Below are 27452 nucleotides of genomic sequence, written 5' to 3'. Positions count from 1 at the left end.
GGGTGACAGTTCATATGTTGTCAATATTTAGTGGAATGTTACGTTTTTTTACTGAATAAGACACCCAGAATGTACATGAAAATAAAGAATGCTTGATTTACAAAATTAACTATGAACGATAAAACACTGAATATTGACAACATATGAACGACACCCTCCCTCTCCATCCACATATTTTACGATCAAGCGAAACGCCCACTGAAGCCGGCGGCGTTTCTGGGTGTTGTTGATAAATGGCTTTGCCTTTGCACAGTAGAGTTTTAACTTGCACTTACAGATGTAGCGACCAACTGTAGTTACTGACAGTGCTTTTCTGAAGTTTTCCTGAGCCATGTGGTGATATCCTTTACACACTGATGTCGCTTTTTGATCCAGAGGTTATCGAAGGTCATTAGCATTCAATGTTGGTTTTCTTACGTGCGGTGATTTCTCCAGATTCTCTGAACCTTTTGATGATATTACGGACCGTTGATAGTGAAATTCCCTAAATTCCTTGCAATAGCTGGTTGAGGAATGTTCTTCTTAAACTCAAAATTGTAATAATTGCACAGACCTTTCACCCGTCTTAACCCAAAAGTGATGTTTTGAAAAAGACTGTAATGTATCGGGCAATCACTTACTGGAATCCACTTCCACAATATCTGGTATCAATCACCAGCATAGTGGGTTTTAAGAATAGACTAAGAGGAGAAGTATTGCAGAAAGAGATTATTCTAGATTGTACCTAATGTCATGACTGTTTTTATTGACTATTGACTATCTTATTGATTGTGGGACAAGCAGTAGAAAATGGATGGATGGCACTTTTTCGTTACACTTATTGTTTGTCTTTGGTACACTAAAGTATATATGTTAGGCCATTGGTTCTTTGTTTTATTTTTGCAAAAATATATATATCTATTTAGGGACCGAGTCCCTTTGGGACAGAGGACCCTATTGAATTTCTAGCGTTTTATTATTATACCGCCGCCTCTTTGAGCTGTAATTTGACCCCCTTAACATGCTTCAAAAGTCACCAAATTGGACACACACATCAGGACTGCCGAAAATTGCGATCTAATAAAAAAAACAAAACTCAAAACTGCGCTCTAGCGCCCCCTAGGAAGAAAACACAGAAAAAATTGCCTCTATCTCCCAGTAGGAATGTCGTAGAGACATGAAACAAAAACCTTTATGTAGGTCTCACTTAGACCTAGATTTCATACACTGACAACCCCCAGCAAAAATTTAACAGGGAGTTTGCAATTCCCCCTTCAAAACAAAATTTGTGTAAAAACAGTGTTGCGTTTGACCAGATGTTCCTCCAAGTGGGATGTAAAACGCTGGTCAGTCCCAAGTTCCTTAGATGACATATAAACTGACTCAAAGGTACCACCAAGCACAGAATAGGTATTTTGTCATTTATTGTCAAATATTTGAGAATAGAGACAGCCTCGAACAACACATACGAATGCGCAGCCCAAGTTGATCTGGCATTCCAAAGGAAAAAGCAACTCTTTTCACACAAAGAAAGCCCCCCCCCCCCCCCCTCCTCTCAACACTGATAAGAAGAGAGACTTGGGGGTTGTGTTCACATTCCTGATGGTTTACAACCCTGTCTAAACAGGCAATCTGAAGACAAAGAGAAACTGGTATACAGAGTATACATGGAAAAATATGAGCTGATTCAAACATGATTATGAATAAAGAAATAACTCTTAAACATATGCATTATCCACAACAGTCACCCTTTTTTCAAACATTATCTCCTCTGAGCGCATTTGTCGTGTCGGCTTCAAATTAGCACAGGTGAGAGAATGAACCCTTCTGATTAAAGTTGATGAAAGAGTTTTAATTACTGCTCCGGTTTGGTTTTTATGAGCCCTCAAAGTCGGTCCCGGTCCATCGCTGCTTGCAGCTTTAATTTTATATTGCTCTTTTTATGTTTGGTATGAACATTATTATGTAAACTCGAAGTTATTATTACTTTTTTTGGTTCTTTGTTGTTGCTTTTTTTGTATTACAACATTTTATTATTTGATCATGTCATACTGCATTGTAATCTTTTGTTTTGTGATTGTGTGAGGTTTTTTTGCCTGGACCCAGGAAGAATAGTCTCCACTGCGGTGTAGACTAATGGGGATCCTTGATAAACTAAACTAAAATGTGTCTCCTCAGTTCCCAAACGTTTACTGAGTGTTGTTAAAAGGAAAGGCCATGTAACACAGTGGTGAACATGCCCCTGTGACAACTTTTTTGCAATGTGTTGCTGCCATTAATTCTAAGTTAATGATTTCTTGCCAGGCTATTCAATTGAATATAAGTGAAAAGGATTTGCAAATCATTGTATTCTGTTTTTATTTACCATTTACACGACGTGCCAACTTCACTGGTTTTGGGTGTTGTAAAAATCGAAGACGTTTTAACAGAAGTTTGGGTTGAAACCCGCTTAAATGTTTGACATAGATATACTTTTGGCTGCATTTTCCTGTACTGTTAAAAGTAGTATTTCTGAAAGAAAAACAATGATATTTACACTGATTTGGACACAACCTCAGTGGATGTGTCCCAGATCTCTGCATACTATAAAATGAAGACGTAATACCCGAGTCTGTTGCCTCGTTAAAAAGCTATGACCTGTACACTTTATTACCTGAAGTCATGGTTTCCCTTGCAGGGCGATGCCTCTCTTGCTATCTCAGTGTATTCCACTTTTGATTGGCATGTTGCAAGGGAGACCCCGTGGGCCGCGCTCGCAGTCTCCATCGTTACGCCGATGGCGCCGCCATTTCTGAGCACTGATTAAAATGTCGGCGATGCTGAAAGGAACCGAAGGTATAAACCACTAAGGACATCATGCGAAGGCATTTTTACCACTGTGTTACATGGCCTTTCCTTTTAACAACACTCAGTAAACGTTTGGGAACTGAGGAGACACATTTTTGAATTATTTCCCATTCTTGCTTGATGTACAGCTTAAGTTGTTCAACAGTCCGGGGGTCTCCCTTGTGCTATTTTAGGCTTCATAATGCACCACACATTTTCAATGGGAGACAGGTCTGGACTACAGGCAGGCCAGTCTAGTACCCGCACTCTGTTACTATGAAGCCACACTGTCGTAACACGTGGCTTGGCATTGTCTTGCTGAAATAAGCAGGGGCGTCCATGATAACAATGCTTGGATGGCAACATATGTCGCTCCAAAACCTGTATGTACCTTTCAGCATTAATGGCGCCTTCACAGATGTGTAAGCTACCCATGTCTTGGGCACTAATACACCCCCATACCATCACAGATGCTGGCTTTTCAACTTTGCGCATATAACAATCCGAATGATTATTTTCCTCTTTGTTCTGGAGGACACGACGTCCACAGTTTCAAAAACCAATTTGAAATGTGGACTCGCCAGACCACAGAACACTCCATCTCATATGAGCTTGGGCCCACCGAAGCCGGCGGCGTTTCTGGGTGTTGTTGATAAACGGCTTTGGCTTTGCATAGTGGAGTTTTAACTTGCACTTACAGATGTAGCGACCAACTGTAGTTACTGACAGTGGGTTTCTGAAGTGTTCCTGAGCCCATGTGGTGATATCCTTTACACACCGATGTCGCTTTTTGATCCAGAGGTTATCGAAGGTCATTAGCATTCAATGTTGGTTTGCTTACGATTCTCTGAAACTTTTGATGATATTACGGACCGTAGATGATGAAACCCCTAAATTCCTTGCAATAGCTCATTGAGAAATGTTGTTCTTAAACTGTTCAAAAGTTTTCTCTTGCATTTGTTCACCAAGTGGTGACCCTCGCCCCGTCCTTGTTTGTGAACGACTGAGCATTTCACGGAAGCTGCTTTTATACCCAATCATGGCACCCACCTGTTCCCAATTAGCCTTTTCACCTGTGGGATGTTCCAAATAAGTGTTTGATGACCATTCCTCAACATTCTCAGTCTTTTTTGCCAGTTGTGCCAGCTTTTTTAAAACATGTTGCAGGCATCAAACTCCAAATGAGCTAATATTTGCAAAACATAACAACATTTACCAGTAGGAACATTAAATATCTTGTATTTGCAGTCTATTCAATTGAATATAAGTTGAAAAGGATTTGTTGTATTCTCTTCTTATTTACCATTTACACAATGTGCCAACTTCACTGGTTTTGGGTTTTCGACTTCAGAAGCAGTCAGTATAGTCCTTTGTTCAACTTTTTTAGTTATACGAGTTGTGTTCCTCAAGGTCGTCCTCTCTTTTTCATCATTCGGGCTATTCAACCCGGTGCCCTTCGAGGTTCAGTTCAAAAACATTTTGAAATTTTGCAGCGGATTCTTGAAAAAAACACTAGAAAGTTGTCCTAGATTTTCTTAGACCAATTTTGTTGCAGAGCGCTCCTGTAACTCTGACCAAATAAATAGCTCAAAATCTAATGTCTACTGCCAAGACCCTGGTTCTTAGGAATATACAAAACAATAACAATAGTTGAGGGAGCGGGTCGCCCACCCCAATCCTTTCTGAAAATGTAGCCCCCTAAACAAGTTAATTGAATATCCCTCCGCCACATTACATATGTAGTTTCTATTTGTTCAATGATCAAACTAGGGTTGTACCGTATACCGGTACTAGTATAGTATTGCGGTACTAATGAATCAAAAACGGTACTATACTCTGTTTGAAAAGTACCGTTTCGCCATATTCTTTTTATTAACAGGCATAACATTGCTGGTTTTACGAGCGGAGGAGCATGTTCGGCAGCGCACAGTCACGGAAGTACTTACAAGCAGACACAGTGTGGAGACAGAAAAGGGAGAACGGACGCATTTTGGCTTAAAAAGTAAAGATAAAGGTGAATTTATAACACTGAAACACCCTCAGGAAGAGGTGCTTTAAGACATGGCTTGTGTTTTAGCTACTTCTAAATCACTAATCCTCGTCTCCATGGCGACAAATAAAGTGAGTTTCTTACAAGTGTCATTATCACTGCAGGACGAGGAATAGCTAAACATGCTTCACTACACACCGTAGTAGGATACAATAGCTCACCGGCGTCACAATGTAAACAAACGCCATGGGTGGATCTACACCTGACATCCACTGTAATGATACCAAGTACAAGAGCGTATCTAGTCGATACTACTACGTTTGCATCAATCTTTTTTCTTAATTTAAAAAAACAAATCATATTATGGACGGCGTGGCGCAGTTGGGAGAGTGGCCGTGCCAGCAACCTGAGGGTTCCCGGTTCAATCCCCACCTTCTACCAACTTCGTCACGTCCGTTGTGTCCTTGAGCAAGACACTTCACCCTTGCTCCTGATGGGTGGTGGTTAGGGCCTTGCATGGCAGCTCCCGCCATCAGTGTGTGAATGTGTGTGTGAATGGGTGAATGTGGAAATAGTGTCAAAGGTAGAAAAGCGCTCTACAAGTATGTGGAAGTCTTGCACTTCCGGGTTCTTCGGACCACCATTTACCGACAGGACAGCGGAGTGCATGTTTCGGAACAATGATTTAATTTTTCAATAAATGTATTTTGTTGTGCTTTTCAGCCATCGGTTTGTGTGTCAGTTTTCGCTCTCCCTCTTTCTCGTGCTCCTTTTAACAGAGCGACAGGTGATTAGATAAACACTCCCAGGTGGGTCATCTACGCACCTGTCGCTGATCTCGAAGCCGGTCCTGGCACACCCCGCTTCGCTGCAGGTCTGCAGTCGTCGTTCCCCCCCCCCCCCCCACACACACACAAAGTATTATCCATTTACCATTATATTCATGAACTCAGGAAATACGTCCCTAGACACATGAGTACTTAAATTTTGACCAACTTGGTATCGGATCGATACCCAAATGTGTGGCATCATCCAAAACTAATGTAAAGTATCCGAACAACAGAAGAATATTACATTTTAACCGAAATGTAGATAGAACATGTTAAAACACAAAATAAGCAGATATTAACAGTAAATTAACAAGTAGATTAGTAATCAATTTTTACAGCTTGTCCTTTATAATATTGACAAAATAATAGAATGATAAAGGACACAATATGTTACTGCATATGTCAGCAGACTAATTAGGAGTCTTTGTTTGTTTACTTACTACTAAAAGACAAGTTGTCTAGTATGTTCACTATTTTATTTAAGGACAATATTGTTGTTCGATTGCAATAACGTAAGTGTTTTTGTTAAAATAACGCCAATAATGCCATTTTTTGTGGTCCCCTTCATTTAGAAAAGTTTTGAAAAGTGACAAAAAGTATCGATATACATTTTGGTACCGAGACAACCCTAGTACAAACACAGCCGATCAATGGCAATTTGATTTCTGATCGTTATCAAAGACTGCCGTTTTTTTGTCCTTTGATTCTCATCTGAAGGGATAGTTCCAGGTTTTTCAATTGAACAACCCACATTTAAGGGTTGCTCCACCCGAAATGCGAATTTTGCCTGAAGGTGCGCAAGGACTGGCTGAAGTCGGGTGCGACAATGCCGAGCATCCAGGATCTACGCACCTTTTTCCAGCTAAACACATGGGAGAACAGGTTCTGCCTAAACTGTGGACGAGCCTCTAGTCCGGAAATCTATTGCGAAGTCTAAAGCCAGTTAGCTAAGCAGCCGTCAGGAAAGGACTTCTGGATTCCGTTCAGCAAACATTAGCGCACAGACATGGTTGAATTGGAATTTGCTGATCAGTTTATTTTCGGAACAAGAAAAAGATACTGGATCCTGATATTTGACACTACCTGTTTTAGTAACTTCCACAAAAACTTGCGATTGACAACATATCACTGATCCGACACAGGCTAATCCCGATCAGGGTGAGCGCTGAATTTCAATGCCACAAAGAAGTGAGAGCTTTAAGACTAAGATTTTCCCTCCAACTGCCTAAACTGTGGACCAGCCTCTGTTCCCGGAAATCTATTGTGAAGTCTAGAGCCAGTTAGCTAAGCAGCCGGCAGGAAAGGACTTCTGTATTCCGTTCAGCAAACATTAACGCACAGACATGGTTGAATTGGAATTTGCTGATCGGTTTATTTTCGGAACAAGAAACAGATACTGGATCCTGATATTTGACACTACCTGTTTTAGTAACTTCCAACAAAAACTTGCGATTGACAAAATATCACTGACCTGACACAGGCTAATCCCGATCAACACACAGCGTGGTTGTTCAGGGTGAGCGCTGAATTCCAATGTCACAAAGAAGTGAAAGCTTTAAGACTGAGATTTTCCTCCATTTTCCTAAACTGTGGACCAGCCTCTGTTCCGGAAATCTATTGTGAAGTCTAGAGCCAGTTAGCTAAGCAGCTGGCAGGAGAGGACTTCTGGATTCCGTTCAGCAAACATTAACGCACAGACGTGGTTGAATTGGAATTTGCTGATCTGTCTATTTTCAGAACAAGAAACAGATACTGGATCCTGGTATTTGACACTACTTGTTTTAGTAACTTCCAACAAAAACTTGCGATTGACAACATATCACTGACCCGACACAGGCTAATCCCGATCAGGGTGAGCGCTGAATTTCAATGCCACAAAGAAGTGAGAGCTTTAAGACTAAGATTTTCCCTCCAAATGCCTAAACTGTGGACCAGCCTCTGTTCCGGAAATCTATTGTGAAGTCTGGAGCCAGTTAGCTAAGCAGCCAGGAGGAAAGGACTTCTGGATTCCGTTCAGCAAACATTAACGCACAGACGTGGTTGAAGTAGAATTTGCTGATCCGTCTATTTTCAGAACAAGAAACAGATACTGGATCCTGGCATTTGACACTACCTGTTTTAGTAACTTCCAACAAAAACTTGCGATTGACAACATATCGCTGACCCGTCACAGGCTAATCCCGATCAACACACAGCGTGGTTGTTCAGGACGTGCACTGAATTTCAATGCCAAGAAGAAGTGAGAGTTTTAAGACTGAGATTTTCCTCCAACTGTCATGTTTATTCTGGCTCGGGGCTAAGCTTTTGCAAATAAGGGTGAGCTTGCTATCACTGAAAGGTTCTCACCAAGACGTCCACATCCTATCCGTGTCATCTGGTCCTTCCACCCTTTCACCATCTGGCAGCCTAGGGAACAAACAACGAGATACAGTAGATACCATTCACCTCGATGTTTGAATGAAAGGGCTCTTGAATGTCGCCACTGAGTCAGCCTGGGGATTTTCTTGGGAAAATAAACAAAAACAGGCACAGTGTGAATCCATAGTGAGTCATGCTGAATGGAAGCCGTGTGAAGTTGCGGCCAGAATTGGCTTTGGATGGTGAGTCATGGTAGAGTTGGAAACAATGGGGTTTATTTTTAAAAATGAAGCCTTTGGCTGAGGTTTGGACCCTTTTTCCATTTCGTGTAATTATCTTTAAAAAAAAAAAAAAAAAATTTTAAAAAGAGAAATTAATTGTTGGTACCTTGTGTAAATGGAAAATAAAAACAGAATACAATGATTTGCAAACCTTTTTCAACCTATATTCAATTGAATAGACTGCAAAGACAAGATATTTAACGTTCAAACTGGAAAACGTTGTTATTTTTTGCAAATATTATCTCATTTGGAATTTGCTGCCTGCAACATGTTTCAAAAAAGCTGGCACAAGTGGCAAAAAAAGACTGAGAAAGTTGAGGAATGCTCATAAAACACTTATTTGGAACATACCACAGGTGAACAGGCTAATTGGGAACAGGTGGGTGCCATGATTGGGTATAAATGGTAAATGGTTGTACTTGTATAGCGCTTTTCTACCCCTTTTTAAGGAGCCCAAAGCGCTTTGACAGTATTTCCACATTCACCCATTCCCACACACATTCACACACTGATGGCGGGAGCTGCCATGCAAGGCGCTAACCAGGACCCATCAGGAGCAAGGGTGAAGTGTCTTGCCCAAGGACAAAACGGACGTGACTAGGATGGTAGAAGGTGGGGATTGAACCAGGAACCCTCAGATTGCTAGCACGGCCACTCTCCCAACTTCGCCACGCCAAAAAGAAATAAAAGCAGCTTCCGTGAAATGCTCAGTCATTCACAAACAACGATGGGGCGAGGGTCACCACTTTGTCAACAAATGTGTGAGCAAATAGTCCAACAGTTTAAGAACAACATTTCTCAACCAGCTATTGCAAGGAATTTAGGGATTTCACCATCTACGGTCTGTAATATCATCAAAAGGTTCAGAGAATCTGGAGAAATCACTGCACGTAAGCGATGATTTTACGGACCTTCGATCCCTCAGGCGGTATTGCATCAAAAATCGACATCAGTGTGTAAAGGATATCACCACATGGGCTCAGAAACACTTCAGAAAACCACTATCAGTAACTACAGTTTGTCGCTACATCTGTAAGTGCAAGTTAAAACTCTACTATGCAAAGCGAAAGGCATTTATCAACAACACCCAGAAATGCCGCCATCTAAGATGGATTGATGCAAAGCTTAAAAAATTGGTCTCCTCAGTTCCCAAACGTTTACTGAGTGTTGTTAAAAGGAAAAGCCATGTAACACAGTGGTAACAATGCCCCTGTGCCAACTTTATTGCAATGTGTTGCTGCCATTAAATTTTAAGTTAATGATTATTTGCAAAAATGAATTTAGTTTCTCAGTTCAAACATTAAATATATTGTCTTTGCAGTCTATTCAACTGAATATAAGTTGAAAATGATTTTCAAATCATTGTATACCCTGCATCAAGGGTTGGAATTGGGGGTTAAATCACCAAAATGATTCAAAAATGTCACCCTTCAAATAAAAACAAACACATCGTTCATGTCAATGAGCCAGTCAATAGAACTCCTCCACTCGGGGCAGGGTCTCCCCCCCAACCCGGAGATGGCACTCCACCCTTTTCCGGGCGACAACTATGGACTCGGACTTGGCTATGCTGTATCTCATCCCAGTCGCTTCACACTCGGCTGAGAACCGATCCAGTGAGAGCTGAAGATCCTGGCCAGATGAAGCCATCAGGACCACATCATCTGCAAAAAGCAGAGACTTAATCCTGAAACCACCAAACCGGATCCCCTCAACGCCCTGACTGCGCCTAGAAATTATGTCCATAAAAGTTATGAACAGAATCGGTGACAAAGGGCAGCCTTGGCGGAGTCCAACCCTCAACAATGCGGACCAGGCTCTGACACTGATCATACAGGGAGCGGACCGTTGCTGCTATTGGAACCTTAATTTCCCTGAGGACCAATAAAACGTACGTAATCGAATCAAATCCAACATGGTTTGGGTTCAAGGCTTTCTTCCATTATTTCATCCTACAAAACAGGGAAGGCCATATAGAACACATTGTAATGTAGATAAATCTATATCGTCCTACATAGAAGTTCCGATTAGCAGTATACCATTATTTTCCGGGGTACTTCACAAGGGGAATGATGCACGTCATTAATGAATAAAACCAATGATATCCCTTCAATTCTCTTATCGACCGGTAAATTGAGAGCTTTGCCTTCCGGCTCAGCTCCTTCTTCACCACAACGGATCGATACAGCGTCCGCATTACTGAAGACGCCGCACCGATCCCGACTGTTGATCTCACGATCCACTCTTCCCTCACTCGTGAACAAGACTCCGAGGTACTTGAACTCCTCCACTTGGGGCAGGGTCTCCTCCCCAACCCGGAGATGGCACTCCAGCCTTTTCCGGGCGACAACTATGGACTCGGACTTGGCTGTGCTGTATCCCATCCCAGTCGCTTCACACTCGGCTGCGAACCGATCCAGTGAGAGCTGAAGATCCTGGCCAGATGAAGCCATCAGGACCACATCATCTGCAAAAAGCAGAGACCTAATCCTGCAACCACCAAACCGGATCCCCTCAACACCTTGACTGCGCCTAGAAATTCTGTCCATAAAAGTTATGAACAGAATCGGTGACAAAGGGCAGCCTTGGCGGAGTCCAACCCTCACTGGAAACGTGTCCGACTTACTGCCGGCAATGCGGACCAGGCTCTGACACTGATCATACAGGGAGCGGACCGTTGGAACCTTAATTTCCCTGAGGACCAATAAAACGTATGTAATCGAATCAAATCCAACATGGTTTGGGTTCAAGGCTTTCTTCCATTATTTCATCCTACAAAACAGGGAAGGCCATATAGAACACATTGTAATGTAGTTAATCTATATCGTCCTACATAGAAGTTCCGATTAGCAGTATGTATATTTTTCCGGGGTACTTCACAAGGCGAATGAAGCGCGTCATTAATTAATAAAACCAATGATATCCCCTCAATTCTCTTCTTGCCACGGAAAAAAAATGAATCTGCCGAGTTTATAGTTAAATGCATACAGCCTGGGTGAGGATTTAGTGCACCTTAAGGGAGTCTCTCCTTCCATACGGAAAATATGCTGCTGAGATCTCATCTCATATTAATCCGTCACAGAGACTGTAGATGGCTCCATGCTGCCCGCTGGCTAACGTTGAGCTATTCATTACCTTTTAGAGTTACGAGCTCCTTTTGCCTTTATTCTCCCCGTGTCTGTTCCGTTGTTTTCCACCGCCTTTTTGTCCCTCTCTCACTGCCAATTCCTCAACTATGGACGGTGACCTTATAACCGCCATGCATCCTCCAGTGGGACAATTAAACCTGAGAGAGAGAGCAGCAGGAAAGGGGATTTAAAGACGGGTTTGTCTTTTTTTAGACCCGCCTCACCCTTGAAGTTTTGACGGTTTCGTTTGCTTTGTTAGTTGGAGACATGCAGTTCTTCACCGGCGCTGTCCAGCTGCGACCCAAATAAATCGGTTCATTTTAGGGCTGTAAGACAGGGGTGTCCAAAGTGCGGCCCGGGGGCCATTTGCGGCCCGCAGCTAATTGTTTACCGGCCCGCCACACATTCTGGAAATACTACTGTAAAAATAAAAAAGAACATTAAAAAAAGTGGAATGAGGTGAAATCTAACGAGAAAAAGTTGCAATGTTGACACAAAAGCTGCCATGCAGGCTGTTTTTTTTTTCTTTTGTCTTTCTTCATTTTTCTTTTTTTGCTATTGCTCCAAAAAAAAAAATTATGACAAAAAATCCATGTTATAATGAATTATTTTCAGGGCTCCAATTACTTCAAATATTTTATTTTAAAATGTTTTATGTGGTAAATATTGCATATATTGCATACTTGCCAACCCTCCCGTTTTTAGTTTTCAGCGCCTCTCCCGACAACCTCCCGGCAGAGATTTTCTCCCGACAAACTCCCGGTATTCAGCCGGAGCTGGAGGCCACGCCCCCTCCAGCTCAATGCGGACCTGAGTGGGGACAGCCTGTTCTCACGTCCGCTTTCCCACAATATAAACAGCTTGCCTGCCCAATGACCTCATAACATCTACGGCTTTTAGAGAGTAGAGTGCACAACTGCGCACACAACAAGGAGACGAAGCAGAAGAACGAGGAAATTACAGACATGGCGACGCCGTCGACGAGCAAGATGAAGAAATACGCTTGCAAGTTCCAAAACTAATGGAAACAAGAATTTCAGTTCATCCAGGACAGTTCGAAGGGGAAGGTGTATGTTGCCTGTAAATTTTGTAGTACAGACTTCTCCATTGAACACGGTGGCCGAAATGATATACTCATCATGAACGGAGAAGTTAAACAGGACAATACTGCCATCTAATGGATAGCCACCGGAACACTGAAATTCAAGTATTTCTTTTATTTATATGTAAATAAAATAAATATATATATATATATATATATATATCCATCCATCCATCCATCCATCCATTTTCTACCGCTTATTCCCTTCGGGGTCGCGGGGGGCGCTGGAGCCTATCTCAGCTGCAATCGGGCGGAAGGCGGGGTACACCCTGGACAAGTCGCTACCTGTGACGGAACGATGGCTGTGGATTGACTACCACCAGTCCAAAAGAGTCTACCTTCTTTGACCAGAATGTTTCTAACTCCTGTTATTTGTTGGAGCCTAAATGGTTGAAAGGACAGTGCAGATGATGTGGTCCTGATGGCTAATAATATATAATAATTTTGGTACTGAAACCAAAATATTGGTATCGGGACAACACTGGTTTGGTCATAAATCTGGACACTTCCTCCAATTGTTCCCCATCCATCATTAAGTTGTCCCTTGAGGTCTTTGAGGTGTTCCCCAGTACCTTTTGATTTGGCTGCTGTGCTGACCTCCACTCCACAGGCACCAGCTTCTGTGCATAATTTGTTTGCAAGGTCCTGCAGTTCGGAGTTTGAGCCTGCCATGAGGTCGATATCATCTGCAAAACGTAGACTCAAATTTGACACTTAAGCATATCCAAAACATATTATCTCGACCACAAGTGTTTTAAATGTATGTTAAAGGCCTACTGAAACCCGCGAAATATCCTGCTGAAAACGTCCCGGTATGATGACGTTTGCACGTGACGTCACGGATTGTAGCGGACATTTTGGGACAGCTATTAAGTCGTCTGTTTTCATTGCAAAATTCCACAGTATTCTGGACATCTGTGTTGGTGAATCTTTTGCAATTTGTTCAATGAACAATGGAGACAGCAAAGAAGAAAGCTGTAGGTGGGAAGCGGTGTATTAGCGGCAGGCTGCAGCAGCAACACAAACACGTAGCGGCTACGTCGTAGCCGGTGTTTCATTGTTTACTTTCCCGAAATATGACAGTCAAGCTTTACCATTGACCTGTGGAGAACTGGGACAACAGAGACTCTTACCAGGAGGACTTTGAGTTGTATACACATTGGCCTTTGGAGAACTGGGACAACAGAGACTCTTACCAGGAGGACTTTGAGTTGGATACGCAGACGCGCGGTACCGTGAGTACGCAGCTGCGGCTTCCAAACATTTGATCGCTTGCCCGTACGTGCGTGCCGCTATGTGCATGTCACGTACGTGACTTTGGGGAAATACATGTGCTGTATGAACTTTACGGAGGTTAACGGTACTTTGGGCTGTGGGATTGAGTGTGTTGTGCGGGTGTTTGATTTGTATTGGTGGGTTATATGGACGGGAGGGGGAGGTGTTTGTTATGTGGGATTAATTTGTGGCATATTAAATATAAGCCTGGTTGTGTTGTGGCTAATAGAGTATATATATGTCTTGTGTTTATTTACTGTTTTAGTCATTCCCAGCTGAATATCAGGTCCCACCCGCCTCTCACAGCATCTTCCCTATCTGAATCGCTTCCACTGCCCTCGAATCCTTCACTCTCTCTTTCCTCATCCACGAATCTTTCATCCTCGCTCAAATTAATGGGGAAATCGTCGCTTTCTCGGTCCGAATCTCTCTCGCTGCTGGTGGCCATGATTGTAAACAATGTGCAGATGTGAGGAGCTCCACAACCTGTGACGTCACGCTACTTCTGGCACAGGCAAGGCTTTTTTATCAGCGACCAAAAGTTGCGAACTTTATCGTCGATGTTCTCTACTAAATCCTTTCAGCAAAAATATGGCAATATCGCGACATGATCAAGTATGACACATAGAATGGACCTGCTATTCCCGTTTAAATAAGAAAATCTCATTTCAGTAGGCCTTTAAAATCATCGTAGGACTTTTGTGGGATTTAACACATTTTTCATGGGTTCTGTTCAGTTTTCGGGTCACCCCGTACATTCAACCCTGAGTGAAAATAGTCATCCGTTTTGACGTTTGTCCTTTTCAATTCCACCCCCTTTTGACAGGTGCAAGTGCAACCTTCACGCCAACAGCTGCGTGTTTGACAAAGAGAAGCTGAGCTGCGAGTGCGAGCACAACACCACCGGGCCCGACTGTGGCCGCTGTAAGAGGAACTACCAGGGCCGGGCCTGGAGCGCCGGCTCCTACCTGCCTATCCCTAAAGGCACTGCAAATATATGTAAGTACACACACACACACATTATTGTATTTCTTACCTTCTTGAGACCTCCGAAAAATGCCTACCTCTTTAGGACCACCCTTTCTAGATGTATAAAGATGTGTATTTACAACATTAATAATATATACATACTATGCAAATATAAAAAAGGTCATAATTTCACAAGAAAAACTTAGCATTTTGGCAGCATTATAATAAAAGTCGTAATTTTACTCAACGCAAGGGAAAAGTTTACAAGAAAAACTGAACACTTGTGCAATATTATGATAAAAGTTGGATTTTTACAGTCCCAGTTTTACTAAAAAAGCTTAACATTTTGGCAATTTTATAAAAAGAGTCGTAATTTTACCCGACAAAAACTCACAAATTAATAAGAAAAAGTAAAAATGTTGGCAATGTTATAATAATAATCGGAATTTTACTTGGCAAAATTATGACAAAAGTCATCTTTTCACTCAAAAAAAATGTCATTGTTTTACAAGAACAAAAAATATTGGAAATATTGTGATAAAAGTCAGAATTTTATATGACAAATGTCACCATTTTGCATTAAAAAGTAATCATTTTACATTTAAAAGTAATGATTTTACATGAAAAAAAGTTATAAAATTGCATTAAAAGTTATAATTTTACATTATAAGTTATAATTTTACATTAAAAAAGTTATAACTTTGTGAGAAAATATTGCAATATTACTGAAACAGAAAGAATATGATAAATTGTTTCCAATTTTATAAGAAAAAAGTCGACTTATTGTGAGAAAAAGACTGCTTTTAGTAAAAAAAATGTTTTGAATATTGTGTTTGTAATTGTTTTTTAATCTTCATTATTTACTTCAAGTTATTATGTCTTTATATACTTATTTATTTATTTATTTTTATAAATTCTGGCCAAAGGGGGCGCATTTCAATTTCTTACACACACTTGTTATTTCATATGTTGACCAGAGGGGGAGCACTTTTAAAACTGACACACAGTCAATTGAAAAATCCCTCCTTTTTGGGACCACCCTCATTTTGATAGATTTCACCACCAGGGGTGCAAATGAGACATTCTCTATTAGATACAATGTTATTGGGACCATGATTTATATCCTAACTTGTTCACACCTCCTCATATGGAAGCTACTTTTCCTTGTTAGTGTCTCAAGAAGTGTAGAAATACAATAACACACACACACATTATTGTATTTCTTACCTTCTTGAGACCTCCGAAAAATGCCCACCTCTTTAGGACCAGCCTTTCTAGATATATAAAGATGTGTATTTACAACATTAATAATATATACATACTATGCAAACATAAAAAATCTTGTTGTGAAAAATGAGTTGGAGTTTCACAAGAAAAAGGTCATAATTTCACAAGAAAAACTTAGCATTTTGCTAGTATTATAACAAAAGTCGTCATTTTACTCAACGCAAGGGGAAATTTTACAAGAAAAACTGAACATTTGTGCAATATTACGATAAAAGTCGGAATTTGACTCAATAACAGTCGCAGTTTTACAAGAAAAGCTTAAAATTTGGGCAATTTTATGAAAAGATTCATAAATTTACTCGACAAAAGTCACAATTTTATAAGGAAACTTTTAAAATTATGTCAATGTTATAATAATAATCAGAGTTTTACTAAAAAAATGTAAATTCTTTACAAATACAACAAAAAATTGGCAATATTGTGATACAAGTCGAATGTAATATGGCAAATGTCACTATTTTGGCATTAAAAAAGTTATAATTTTACATTAAAAAAAGTTATAATTTTACATTAAAAAAGGTTATAATTTTACGAGAAAATATTGCAGAAAGAATATGAGAAATTGTTCCCAATTTTATTTAAAAAAAAAAAAAAAGTCGACACATTGCAAGAAAAAGACTGCTTTTAGTTCATTATTTTTATTTTTGAATTTTTTGTTTGTAATTGGTTTTTGATCTTCATTATTTACTTCAAGTTATTACAGTATGTCTCTATATACATATTTTATTGTTTGTATTAATTATGTCTAAAGGGGGCGCATTTTAATTTACACACTTGTTATTTCATATGTTGACAAAGCAAATTTGAAAAATCCCTCCTTTTTGGGACCACCCTCATTTTGATAGTTTTCACCACCAGGGGTGCAAATGAGACATTCTCTATTAGATGCAATGCTTTTCCATATTGGGACCATGATTTATGTCATCACTTGTTCACACCCCCTCATATGGAAGCTACTTTTCCTTGTTGATGTCTCAAGAAGTGCAGAAATACAATAACACACACACACACACACACACACACACACACACACAGGTGTTGATTAAGAGTGATTAAGGCTTGTGTGAGCTTGACAGGTACAGGTAATGAACGCAAAAAGGACTTCAGTGCAGACAGCCAGAAAGAGTTGATACCCAATTAGCTGCATCTTGCATCATCTTCTTTGACTTCTGACGATAACAATTTTAAAAAGCGATACGCCGACTCGTCAGACGGCTTCAAGGTGAAAAGAAGCAATTAACAGGATTTCAAAGAGACAAAAGATGGCATATCAAAGGCTTTTTTTCTTTTTTTTCTTTATAAAACACGGCATCTTGGAATAAAAAAGCATCCAAACGTCAGAATAAGGCTACATCTAAGTGCCCGATCTCAATTGTCTGCTCTAGTGTTGTCCCGATACCAAAAATGTATTTCGATACTTTTCGGTACTTTTCTTCTGTTTTTTTTTTTTTTTTTTTTTTTTTTTTTTTTTTTTTTTTTTCCTGTCCAGCTTCTCAGGCAAATCATATAGTTGATGTAGATGCCCATATCGGCTGTTCAGATTTACTTTACAAAAGAGAAGTGTAGGATACTTCTCTTGTTGCCTTATTTGTATTTGACTTTATTAAATGTATTTACATTATCATTTGATGCAGCCGGGGATAGAAAGAGAAAAAAAAGGAAGATAGAGGGGGAAATTGTGGGGACAAGAGGGGGATTAGACAGAGAGACAAAAACAACAACAGAAAACACAACAATAACAACAATATCGGTACCTTTCTAAATAAAGGGGACCACAAAAGATTGCATTATTTGCTTTATTTTAACAAAAAAATCTTAGGGTACATGAAACATATATTTATTATTGCAATTTAGTCCTTAAATAAAATAGTGAACATACTAGACAACTTGTCTTTTAGTAGTAAGTAAACAAACAAAGACTCCTAATTAGTCTGCTGACATATGCAGTAACATATTGTGTCATTTATACACCTATTATTTTGTACACATTATTAAGGACAAACTGTAAAAATTGATTATTAATCTACTTGTTCATTTACTGTTAATATCTGCTTATTTTCTGTTTTAACATGTTCTATCTACACTTCTGTTAGAATGTAATAATCACTTATTCTTCTGTTGTTTGGACATTAATAATAAATACACACTATGCAAATATAAAAAAGATTGTTGTGAAAAATGAGTTGGAGTTTCACAAGAAAAAGGTCACAAATTCACAAGAAAAACTTAATAACAGTCGTCGTTTTCCAAGAAAAGCTTAACATTTTGGCAATTTTATGAAAAGAGTCGTAAATTGACTCGACAAAAGTCACAATTTTATAAGAAAACTTTTAAAATGTAGTCAATATTATAACAATAATCGGAATTGTACTTGGCAAAATGATGACAAAAGTCATCATTTTACTCCAAAAAATGTCACTATTTTACAGGAACGACAACAAAAATTGGCAATAATTGTGATAAAAGTCTGAATTTTATATGACAAATGTCACCATTTTGCATTAAATAGTAATAAAAGCATGCAAACGTCAGAATAAGGCTACATCTAAGTGCCCGATCCCAATTGTCTGCCCTAGTGTTGTCCCGATACCAATATTTTGGTACCGGTACCAAAATGTATTTCGATACTTTCCGGTACTTTTCGAAATAAAGGGTAAATGGCATTATTGGCTTTAATAACAAAAAATCTAACAAACATATGTTTATTATTGTAATTTAGTCTTTAAATAAAATAGTGAACGTACTAGACAACTTGTCTTTTAGTAGTAAGTAAACAAACAAAGACTCCTAATTAGTCTGCTGACATATGCAGTAACATATTGTGTCATTTATACACCTATTATTTTGTACACGTTATTAAGGACAAACTGTAAAAATAGATGATTAATCTACATGTTCATTTACTGTTAATATCTGCTTACTTTCTGTTTTAACATGTTCTATCTACACTTCTGTTAAAATGTAATAATCACTTATTCTTCTGTTGTTTGGACATTAGTAATAAATACATACTATGCAAATATAAAAAAGCTTGTTGTGAAAAATGAGTTGGAGTTTCACAAGAAAAAGGTCACAAATTCACAAGAAAAACTCAATAACAGTCGTCGTTTTCCAAGAAAAGCTTAACATTTTGGCAATTTTATGAAAAAAGTCGTAAATTTACTCGACAAAAGTCACAATTTTATAAGAAAACTTTTAAAATGTAGTCAATGTTATAATAATAATCGGAATTGTACTTGGCAAAATTATGACAAAAGTCATCATTTTACTCAAAAAATGTCACTATTTTACAGGAACAACAACAAAAATTGGCAAAATTGTGATAAAAGTCTGAATTTTATATGACAAATGTCACCATTTTGCATTAAAAAGTAATAAAAGCATGCAAATGTCAGAATAAGGCTACATCTAAGTGCCCGATCCCAATTGTCTGCCCTAGTGTTGTCCCGATACCAATATTTTGGTACCGGTACCAAAATGTATTTCGATACTTTCCGGTACTTTTCTAAATAAAGGGAAAATGTCATTATTGGCTTTATTTTAACAACAAATCTTAGGGTACATGAAACATATGTTTATTACTGCAATTTAGTCCTTAAATAAAATAGTGAACATACTAGACAACTTGTCTTTTAGTAGTAAGTAAACAAACAAAGACTCCTAATTAGTCTGCTGACGTATGCAGTAACATATTGTGTCATTTATACACCTATTATTTTGTACACGTTATTAAGGACAAACTGTAAAAATTGATTATTAATCTATTTGTTCATTTACTGTTAATATCTGCTTACTTTCTGTTTCAACATGTTCTATCTACACTTCTGTTAAAATGTAATAATCACTTATTCTTCTCTTGTTTGGATACTTTACATTAGTTTTGGATGATACCACAAATTTAGGTATCGATGCGATACCGAATATGATTCATTAGTATCGCGGTATTATACTAATACCAGTATACCGTACAACCCTAATCTGCCCATACTATAAATCTGTCAACAGTGCGAAACTGTTCCTAAGATACTAATTTGAGTTTGGTACCCAGGATGCAGGGAGGAGATTTTAACAGCAGTCAACAAGTCTTTAATTTGTACGTCTTAGAATACTGTGGAGGTTGCCCTCTAGTGGGTTCCTCAGACCACCGCACACTGCCACAAGAGCCCGGATCAGGGTTACAACACTGTTGTATTTTCATGAAACTAGTGCAGGTGTTTTGTTTTCGGCGTCTCGGGTCTCTCTCGCTCTCTCTCGCTTCCACTCCAGCTCCAAAAACGTGTCTCGTCCGGCTGCTGCTAATAAAGGCGACAGGTGATTACAAACCCCGTTTCCATATGAGTTGGGAAATTGTGTTAGATGTAAATATAAACGGAATACAATGATTTGCAAATCATTTTCAACCCATATTCAGTTGAATGCACTACAAAGACAAGATTTTTTTTTTTGCAAATAATAATTAACTTGGAATTTAATGGCCGCAACACGTGCCAAAGTAGTTGGGAAAGGGCATGTTCACCACTGTGTTACATGGCCTTTCCTTTTAACAACACTCAGTAAACGTTTGGGAACTGAGGAGACACATTTTTGAAGCTTCTCAGGTGGAATTATTTCCCATTCTTGCTTGATGTACAGCTTAAGTTGTTCAACAGTCCGGGGGTCTCCCTTGTGGTATTTTAGGCTTCATAATGCGCCACACATTTTCAATGGGAGACAGGTCTGGACTACAGGCAGGCCAGTCTAGTACCCGCACTCTTTTACTATGAAGCCACGTTGATGTAACACGTGGCTTTGCATTGTCTTGCTGAAATAAGCAGGGGCGTCCATGGTAACTTTGCTTGGATGGCAAAATATGTTGCTCCAAAACCTGTATGTACCTTTCAGCATTAATGGTGCCTTCACAGATGTGTAAGTTACCCATGTCTTGGGCACTAATACACCCCCATACCATCACACATGCTGGCTTTTACACTTTGCGCCTAGAACAATCCGGATGGTTCTTTTCCTCTTTGGTCCGGAGGACACGACGTCCACAGTTTCAAAAACAATTTGAAATGTGGACTCATCAGACCACAGAACACTTTTCCACGTTGCATCAGTCCATCTTAGATGAGCTCAGGCCCAGCAAAGCCGACGGCGTTTCTGGGTGTTGTTGATAAACGGTTTTCGCCTTGCATAGGAGAGTTTTAACTTGCACTTACAGATGTAGCGACCAACTGTAGTTACTGACAGTGGTTTTCTGAAGTGTTCCTGAGCCCATGTGGTGATATCCTTTACACACTGATGTCGCTTGTTGATGCAGTACAGCCTGACGGATGGAAGGTCACGGGCTTAGCTGCTTACGTGCAGTGATTTCTCCAGATTCTCTGAACCTTTTGATGATATTATTTGATGGTGAAATCCCTAAATTCCTTGCAATAGCTGGTTGTGAAAGGTTTTTCTTAAACTGTTCAACAATTTGCTCAGGCATTTGTTGACAAAGTGGTGACCCTCGCCCCATCCTTGTTTGTGAATGACTGAGCATTTCATGGAATCTACTTTTATACCCAATCATGGCACCCACCTGTTCCCAATTTGCCTGCACACCTGTGGGATGTTCTAAATAAGTGTTTGATGAGCATTCCTCAACTTTATCAGTATTTATTGCCACCTTTCCCAACTTCCTTGTCACGTGTTGTTGGCATCAAATTCTAAAGTTAATGATTATTTGTCTTTCTAGCATATTCAACTGAATATGGGTTGGAAAGGATTTGCAAATCATTGTATTCCGTTTATATTTACATCTAGCACAATTTCCCAACTCATATGGAAACAGGGTTAGTAGATAACAAGGCCTACCTGGGCTATCCACTCACCTGTCGCTGCCTTCGAGGCTGGTCCTGGCACACCCCTTTCCGCGGCAGGCCCGCAGGCCACGCCCCCCTCCACAAATACATTTAACTGTTCCCCACCCACCAAGGAATCTGTGCTCATTTTGCACACATCTTTGGAAGTACCAACGACTAAAGTAAAAAAAAAAAAATGGGTTGATTGTTGTTATTTAAACCCAAGTTACAGGACTTTCCTCCCACCTGAGTTGCGAGCCATCACGAAGCTATAAGCTTTTAAATCTCAACTAAAAACACATGTGTTTAAATTGGCTTTTAACAAACAGTGTGAGTGTTGTTGTCGGATGCAACACGTTTACATGCACGGACCACCAAATGTTCTGCAAAGGTTGCCAGGAGGACTGATCCATCTCCCCCAATACATTATTTGCAGTGCCACTCTCTCCACAGGCGCAGCAGACACGGTTCTGCCCACTACAAAAAACAAACAAACGCGGCAGTGGAAACTTTGTTTGCTGTCCGAAATATTTGTTTTGCTTTTTCTAAAGCGTCATGGCCGTCACGAACCTTTGCGTCATCCCGTAATAATAATAATAATAAGAATAGATTTAATTTGTAAAAAGCACTTTCCATTGAGCAAACAAACTCAAAGTGCTACATTGTATTAAAAAAAATAATAAAAAGATAATACAAATAAATACAAATAAAATTTAGAACTAGCACGCATATATCTAAAAAAAAAGAGGCTTTTTTTAAAAAGAAGGATTTTTAAGCCTTTTTTTTCCACCACTAAGTGGGCTGGTTTTGGGGGTTCGTAGGCAGTGTTTGAAATTAGAATGTTCAAATTAAACATGAAAATAAAAAAACATAATTCCGATACACATGCACGCAAACCACCATAGCCATAGTGCAGAACTGAACAATAATAAATAGGTAAATAAAAATAATACAAATATCAAACATTACAGTTGTAGAGGATTATTAATGCACTGTAGCATTTGTCTTATTCCTGCTATGTACCCAATGATGTGGTCTTGATTCACCATGGGTGTTTTTTTATATACACCAACAATCAATCAATCAATCAAAGTTTACTCATATAGCCCTAAATCACTAGTGTCTCAAAGGGCTGCACAAGACACAAAGAGAGAGAGAGTCCAGTCCATAGTGGATCTAACATAATAGTGAGAGTACAGTCCATAGTGGATCTAACATAATAGTGAGAGTCCAGTCCATAGTGATCTAACATAGTGAGAGTCCAGTCCATAGTGGATCTAGCATAATAGTGAGAGTCCAGTCCATAGTGGATCTAACATAATAGTGAGAGTCCAGTCCATAGTGGATCTAACATAATAGTGAGAGTCCAGTCCATAGTGGATCTAATATAATAGTGAGAGTCCAGTCCATAGTGGATCTAACATAATAGTGAGAGTCCAGTCCATAGTGGATCCAACATAATAGTGAGAGTCCAGTGCATAGTGATCTAACATAATAGTGAGAGTCCAGTCCATAGTGGATCTAACATAATAGTGAGAGTCCAGTCCATAGTGGATCTAACATAATAGTGAGAGTCCAGTCCATAGTGATCTAACATAGTGAGAGTCCAGTCCATAGTGGATCTAACATAATAGTGAGAGTCCAGTCCATAGTGGATCTAACATGATAGTGAAAGTCCAGTCTATAGTGGATCTAACATAATAGTGAGAGTCCAGTCCATAGTGATCTAACATAATAGTGAGAGTCCAGTCCATAGTGGATCTAACATAATAGTGAGAGTCCAGTCCATAGTGATCTAACATAATAGTGAGAGTCCAGTCCATAGTGGATCTAACATAATAGTGAGAGTCCAGTCCATAGTGATCTAACATAATAGTGAGAGTCCAGTCCATAGTGATCTAACATAATAGTGAGAGTCCAGTCCATAGTGGATCTAACATAATAGTGAGAGTCCAGTCCATAGTGGATCTAACATAATAGTGAGAGTCCAGTCCATAGTGGATCTAACATAAGAGTGAGAGTCCAGTCCATAGTGGATCTAACATAATAGTGAGAGTCCAGTCCATAGTGATCTAACATAATAGTGAGAGTCCAGTCCATTGTGGATCTAACATAATAGTGAGAGTCCAGTCCATAGTGATCTAACATAATAGTGAGAGTCCAGTCCATTGTGGATCTAACATAAGAGTGAGAGTCCAGTCCATAGTGGATCTAACATAATAGTGAGAGTCCAGTCCATAGTGATCTAACATAATAGTGAGAGTCCAGTCCATAGTGGATCTAACATAATAGTGAGAGTCCAGTCCATAGTGGATCTAACATAATAGTGAGAGTCCAGTCCATAGTGGATCTAACATAATAGTGTGAGAGTCCAGTCCATAGTGGATCTAACATAATAGTGAGAGTCCAGTCCATAGTGGATCTAATATAATAGTGAGAGTCCAGTCCATAGTGGATCTAACATTATAGTGAGAGTCCAGTCCATAGTGGATCTAATATAATAGTGAGAGTCCAGTCCATAGTGATCTAACATAATAGTGAGAGTCCAGTCCATAGTGGATCTAACATAATAGTGAGAGTCCAGTCCATAGTGGATCTAATATAATAGTGAGAGTCCAGTCCATAGTGATCTAACATAATAGTGAGAGTCCAGTCCATAGTGGATCTAATATAATAGTGAGAGTCCAGTCTATAGTGGATCTAACATAATAGTGAGAGTCCAGTCCATAGTGGATCTAATATAATAGTGAGAGTCCAGTCCATAGTGATCTAACATAATAGTGAGAGTCCAGTCCATAGTGGATCTAACATAATAGTGAGAGTCCAGTCCATAGTGGATCTAATATAATAGTGAGAGTCCAGTCCATAGTGATCTAACATAATAGTGAGAGTCCAGTCCATAGTGGATCTAACATAATAGTGTGAGAGTCCAGTCCATAGTGGATCTAACATAATAGTGAGAGTCCAGTCCATAGTGGATCTAACATAATAGTGAGAGTCCAGTCCATAGTGGATCTAACATAATAGTGAGAGTCCAGTCCATAGTGGGGCCAGCAGGAGATCATCTTGAGCGGAGAGGGGGGCAGAGCAGAAGAGATGGCAGATCAACTGGTCTATAAGGGGGGTCTATTTAAAGGCTAGAGTATACAAATGAGTTTTGGATGTTCAAAGTATGTATTTTTGAAAAAAACAAAAGTACAAGTCAGGATCACATCAAGTGGATAAATGCAGTCGATCCATCGTTTGATTCATATCAGATTTGCATCCTGATTCTCAATCTGAATTGTCACTTCAGTCATGTTGCGTAAATCCAGCCTAGGGCGTAGCTGGTGGGAGATGTTCTGCTTTTATTTGCGTTTCTGCTTTAAAGCCTTTTTACTGAATGTATTCCATTTGATGCGTGAGATATTTCTGCTAATTTTAGAATGAAATCTTTACTCCCCGACTCCTCCGCAAAAGGGAAAGTAAGCCACCGCCTTCTCGTCTGACGGTGGACTCAAAGAGCTCAGGGTGGATTGTGTAGACGTAACTCTGACTAGACGGTGGAGGGCAAAGTTTCGGCGAAGAAACTACCGTACGTACCCAAACTTTAGTTTTCTTGTTTACTGAAAACCGCTTTAACTGAGGTCCAAAACTAAAAATCCATCAATTTCGCCTTTAACTGAAAGAACTAGCCAGGTTTTTTCTTTAATTTCCCCCCAAGTTCTACACCACATTTACGTTTATACATACAAACCCCAAAACCAGTGAAGTTGGTATGTTGTGTAAATGGTAAATAAAAACAGAATACAATGATTTGCAAATCCTTTTCAACTTATATTCAATTGGATAGACTGCAAAGACAAGATATTTAACGTTCAAACTGGAAAACTTTGTTATTTTTGGCAGTTTTTTGCTCATTTGTAATTTGAGAAAAAGCTAGCACAAGTGGTAAAAAAGACTGGGATGTTCATAACACTTATTTGGAACATCCCACAGGTGAACAGGCAAATTGGGAACAGGTGGGTGCCATGATTGGGTATAAAAGCAGCTTCCATGAAATGCTCAGTCATTCACAAACAAGGATGGGGCGAGGGTCACCACTTTGTCAACAAATGCGTGAGCAAATAGTTGAACAGTTTAAGAAAAACCTTTCTCAACCAGCTATTGCAAGGAATTTAGGGATTTCTCCATCTACGCTCCGTAATATCATCAAAGGGTTCAGAGAATCTGGAGAAATCACTGCACGTAAGCAGCTAAGCCTGTGACCTTCGATCCCTCAGGCGGTACTGCATCAACAAGCAATGTCAGTGTGTAAAGGATATCACCACATGGGCTCAGGAACACTTCAGAAACCCACTGTCAGTAACTACAGTTGGTCGCTACATCTGTAAGTCCAAGTTAAAACTCTCCTATGCAAGGCGAAAACCGTTTATCAACAACACCCAGAAACGCCGTCGGCTTCGCTGGGCCCGAGCTCATCTAAGATGGACTGATACAAAGTGGAAAAGTGTTCCCTGGTCTGACGAGTCCACATTTGAAATTGTTTTTGGGAACTGTGGACGTCGTGTCGTCCAGAACAAAGAGGAAAAAAAACATCCGGATTGTTCTAGGCGCAAATTTTAAAAGCCAGCATGTGTGATGGTATGGGGGTGTATTAGTGTCCAAGACATGGGTAACTTACACATCTGTGAAGGCGCCATTAATGCTGAGAGGTACATACAGGTTTTGGAACAACATATGTTGCCATCCAAGCAACGTTACCATGGACGCCCCTGCTTATTTCAGCAAGACAATGCCAGGCCACGTGTTAAGCTGTACATCAAGCAAGAATGGGAAAGAATTCCACCTGAGAAGCTTCAAAAATGTGTCTCCTCAGTTCCCAAACATTTACTGAGTGTTGTTAAAAGGAAAGGCCATGTAACACAGTGGTGAACATGCCCCTGTGACAACTTTTTTGTAATCTGTTGCTGCCATTAAATTCTAAGTTAATGATTATTTGCACCAAAAAAAATAAGTTTCTCAGTGTGAACATGAAATATCTTGTCTTTGCAGTCTACTCAATTGAATATAAGTTGAAAAGGATTTGCAAATCATTGTATTCTGTTTTTATTTACGAATTACACAACGTGCCAACTTCACTGGTTTTGGGTTTTGTACAAACGGCAAATTGAGTTGTTCCGTCCATATAGTGTAGTGTATTTTAGCCACTATGAAAATGGGTTTAAGTTCAAGTTCAAGTTAAAGTGCCAATGATTGTCACACACACACTAGGTGTGTTTGTGACACAACGGTAAGTTGGCGCGGGCATGACGTGAATGTGAGTACATGATTTTATTTAACACTATCAAAAAAGAACAAACGAAAGGCGCGCACAATGGCGGAGGTACAAAACTTGGCTAATGAAAACAAAAGACTTGCACAAAGGCAAAAAACTATGAACATGAAACAAAAACTTCCTTGGCATGGGACAATGAACATGGCATGCAGCAGAGTGATGATAACGTGTGATGTCGCCAATCTGGCGCCCTAGGCAAGATTTTAGATGGTGCCCCCCCACATCGGCAGTGAAGTGTATATACTCACAATTAAGAAACCGAATAGCTTTGTCTTTGACCTTTTTTTT

At 39.6% G+C, this 27452-nt stretch overlaps 1 protein-coding gene across 1 annotated transcript in view; it reads left to right on the top strand.

The window, feature by feature from the left end:
- The window catches only part of LOC133630325 (netrin-G1-like), a 168732-nt gene that overhangs the window by 16306 nt on the left and 124974 nt on the right, over window positions 1-27452 (top strand). Inside the window, exon 2 of the mRNA XM_062021888.1 lies at window positions 14596-14768. Coding sequence (XP_061877872.1) covers window positions 14596-14768 — 173 coding nt within the window. The remainder of the gene's footprint in view (window positions 1-14595; window positions 14769-27452) is intronic.

Source organism: Entelurus aequoreus, linkage group LG15, assembly GCF_033978785.1.
Source record: "Entelurus aequoreus isolate RoL-2023_Sb linkage group LG15, RoL_Eaeq_v1.1, whole genome shotgun sequence".
NCBI lineage: Eukaryota > Metazoa > Chordata > Actinopteri > Syngnathiformes > Syngnathidae > Entelurus > Entelurus aequoreus.
The sequence above is the reverse complement of the archived record's forward strand: the minus strand, read 5'-3'. Positions and strand labels throughout refer to the sequence as shown.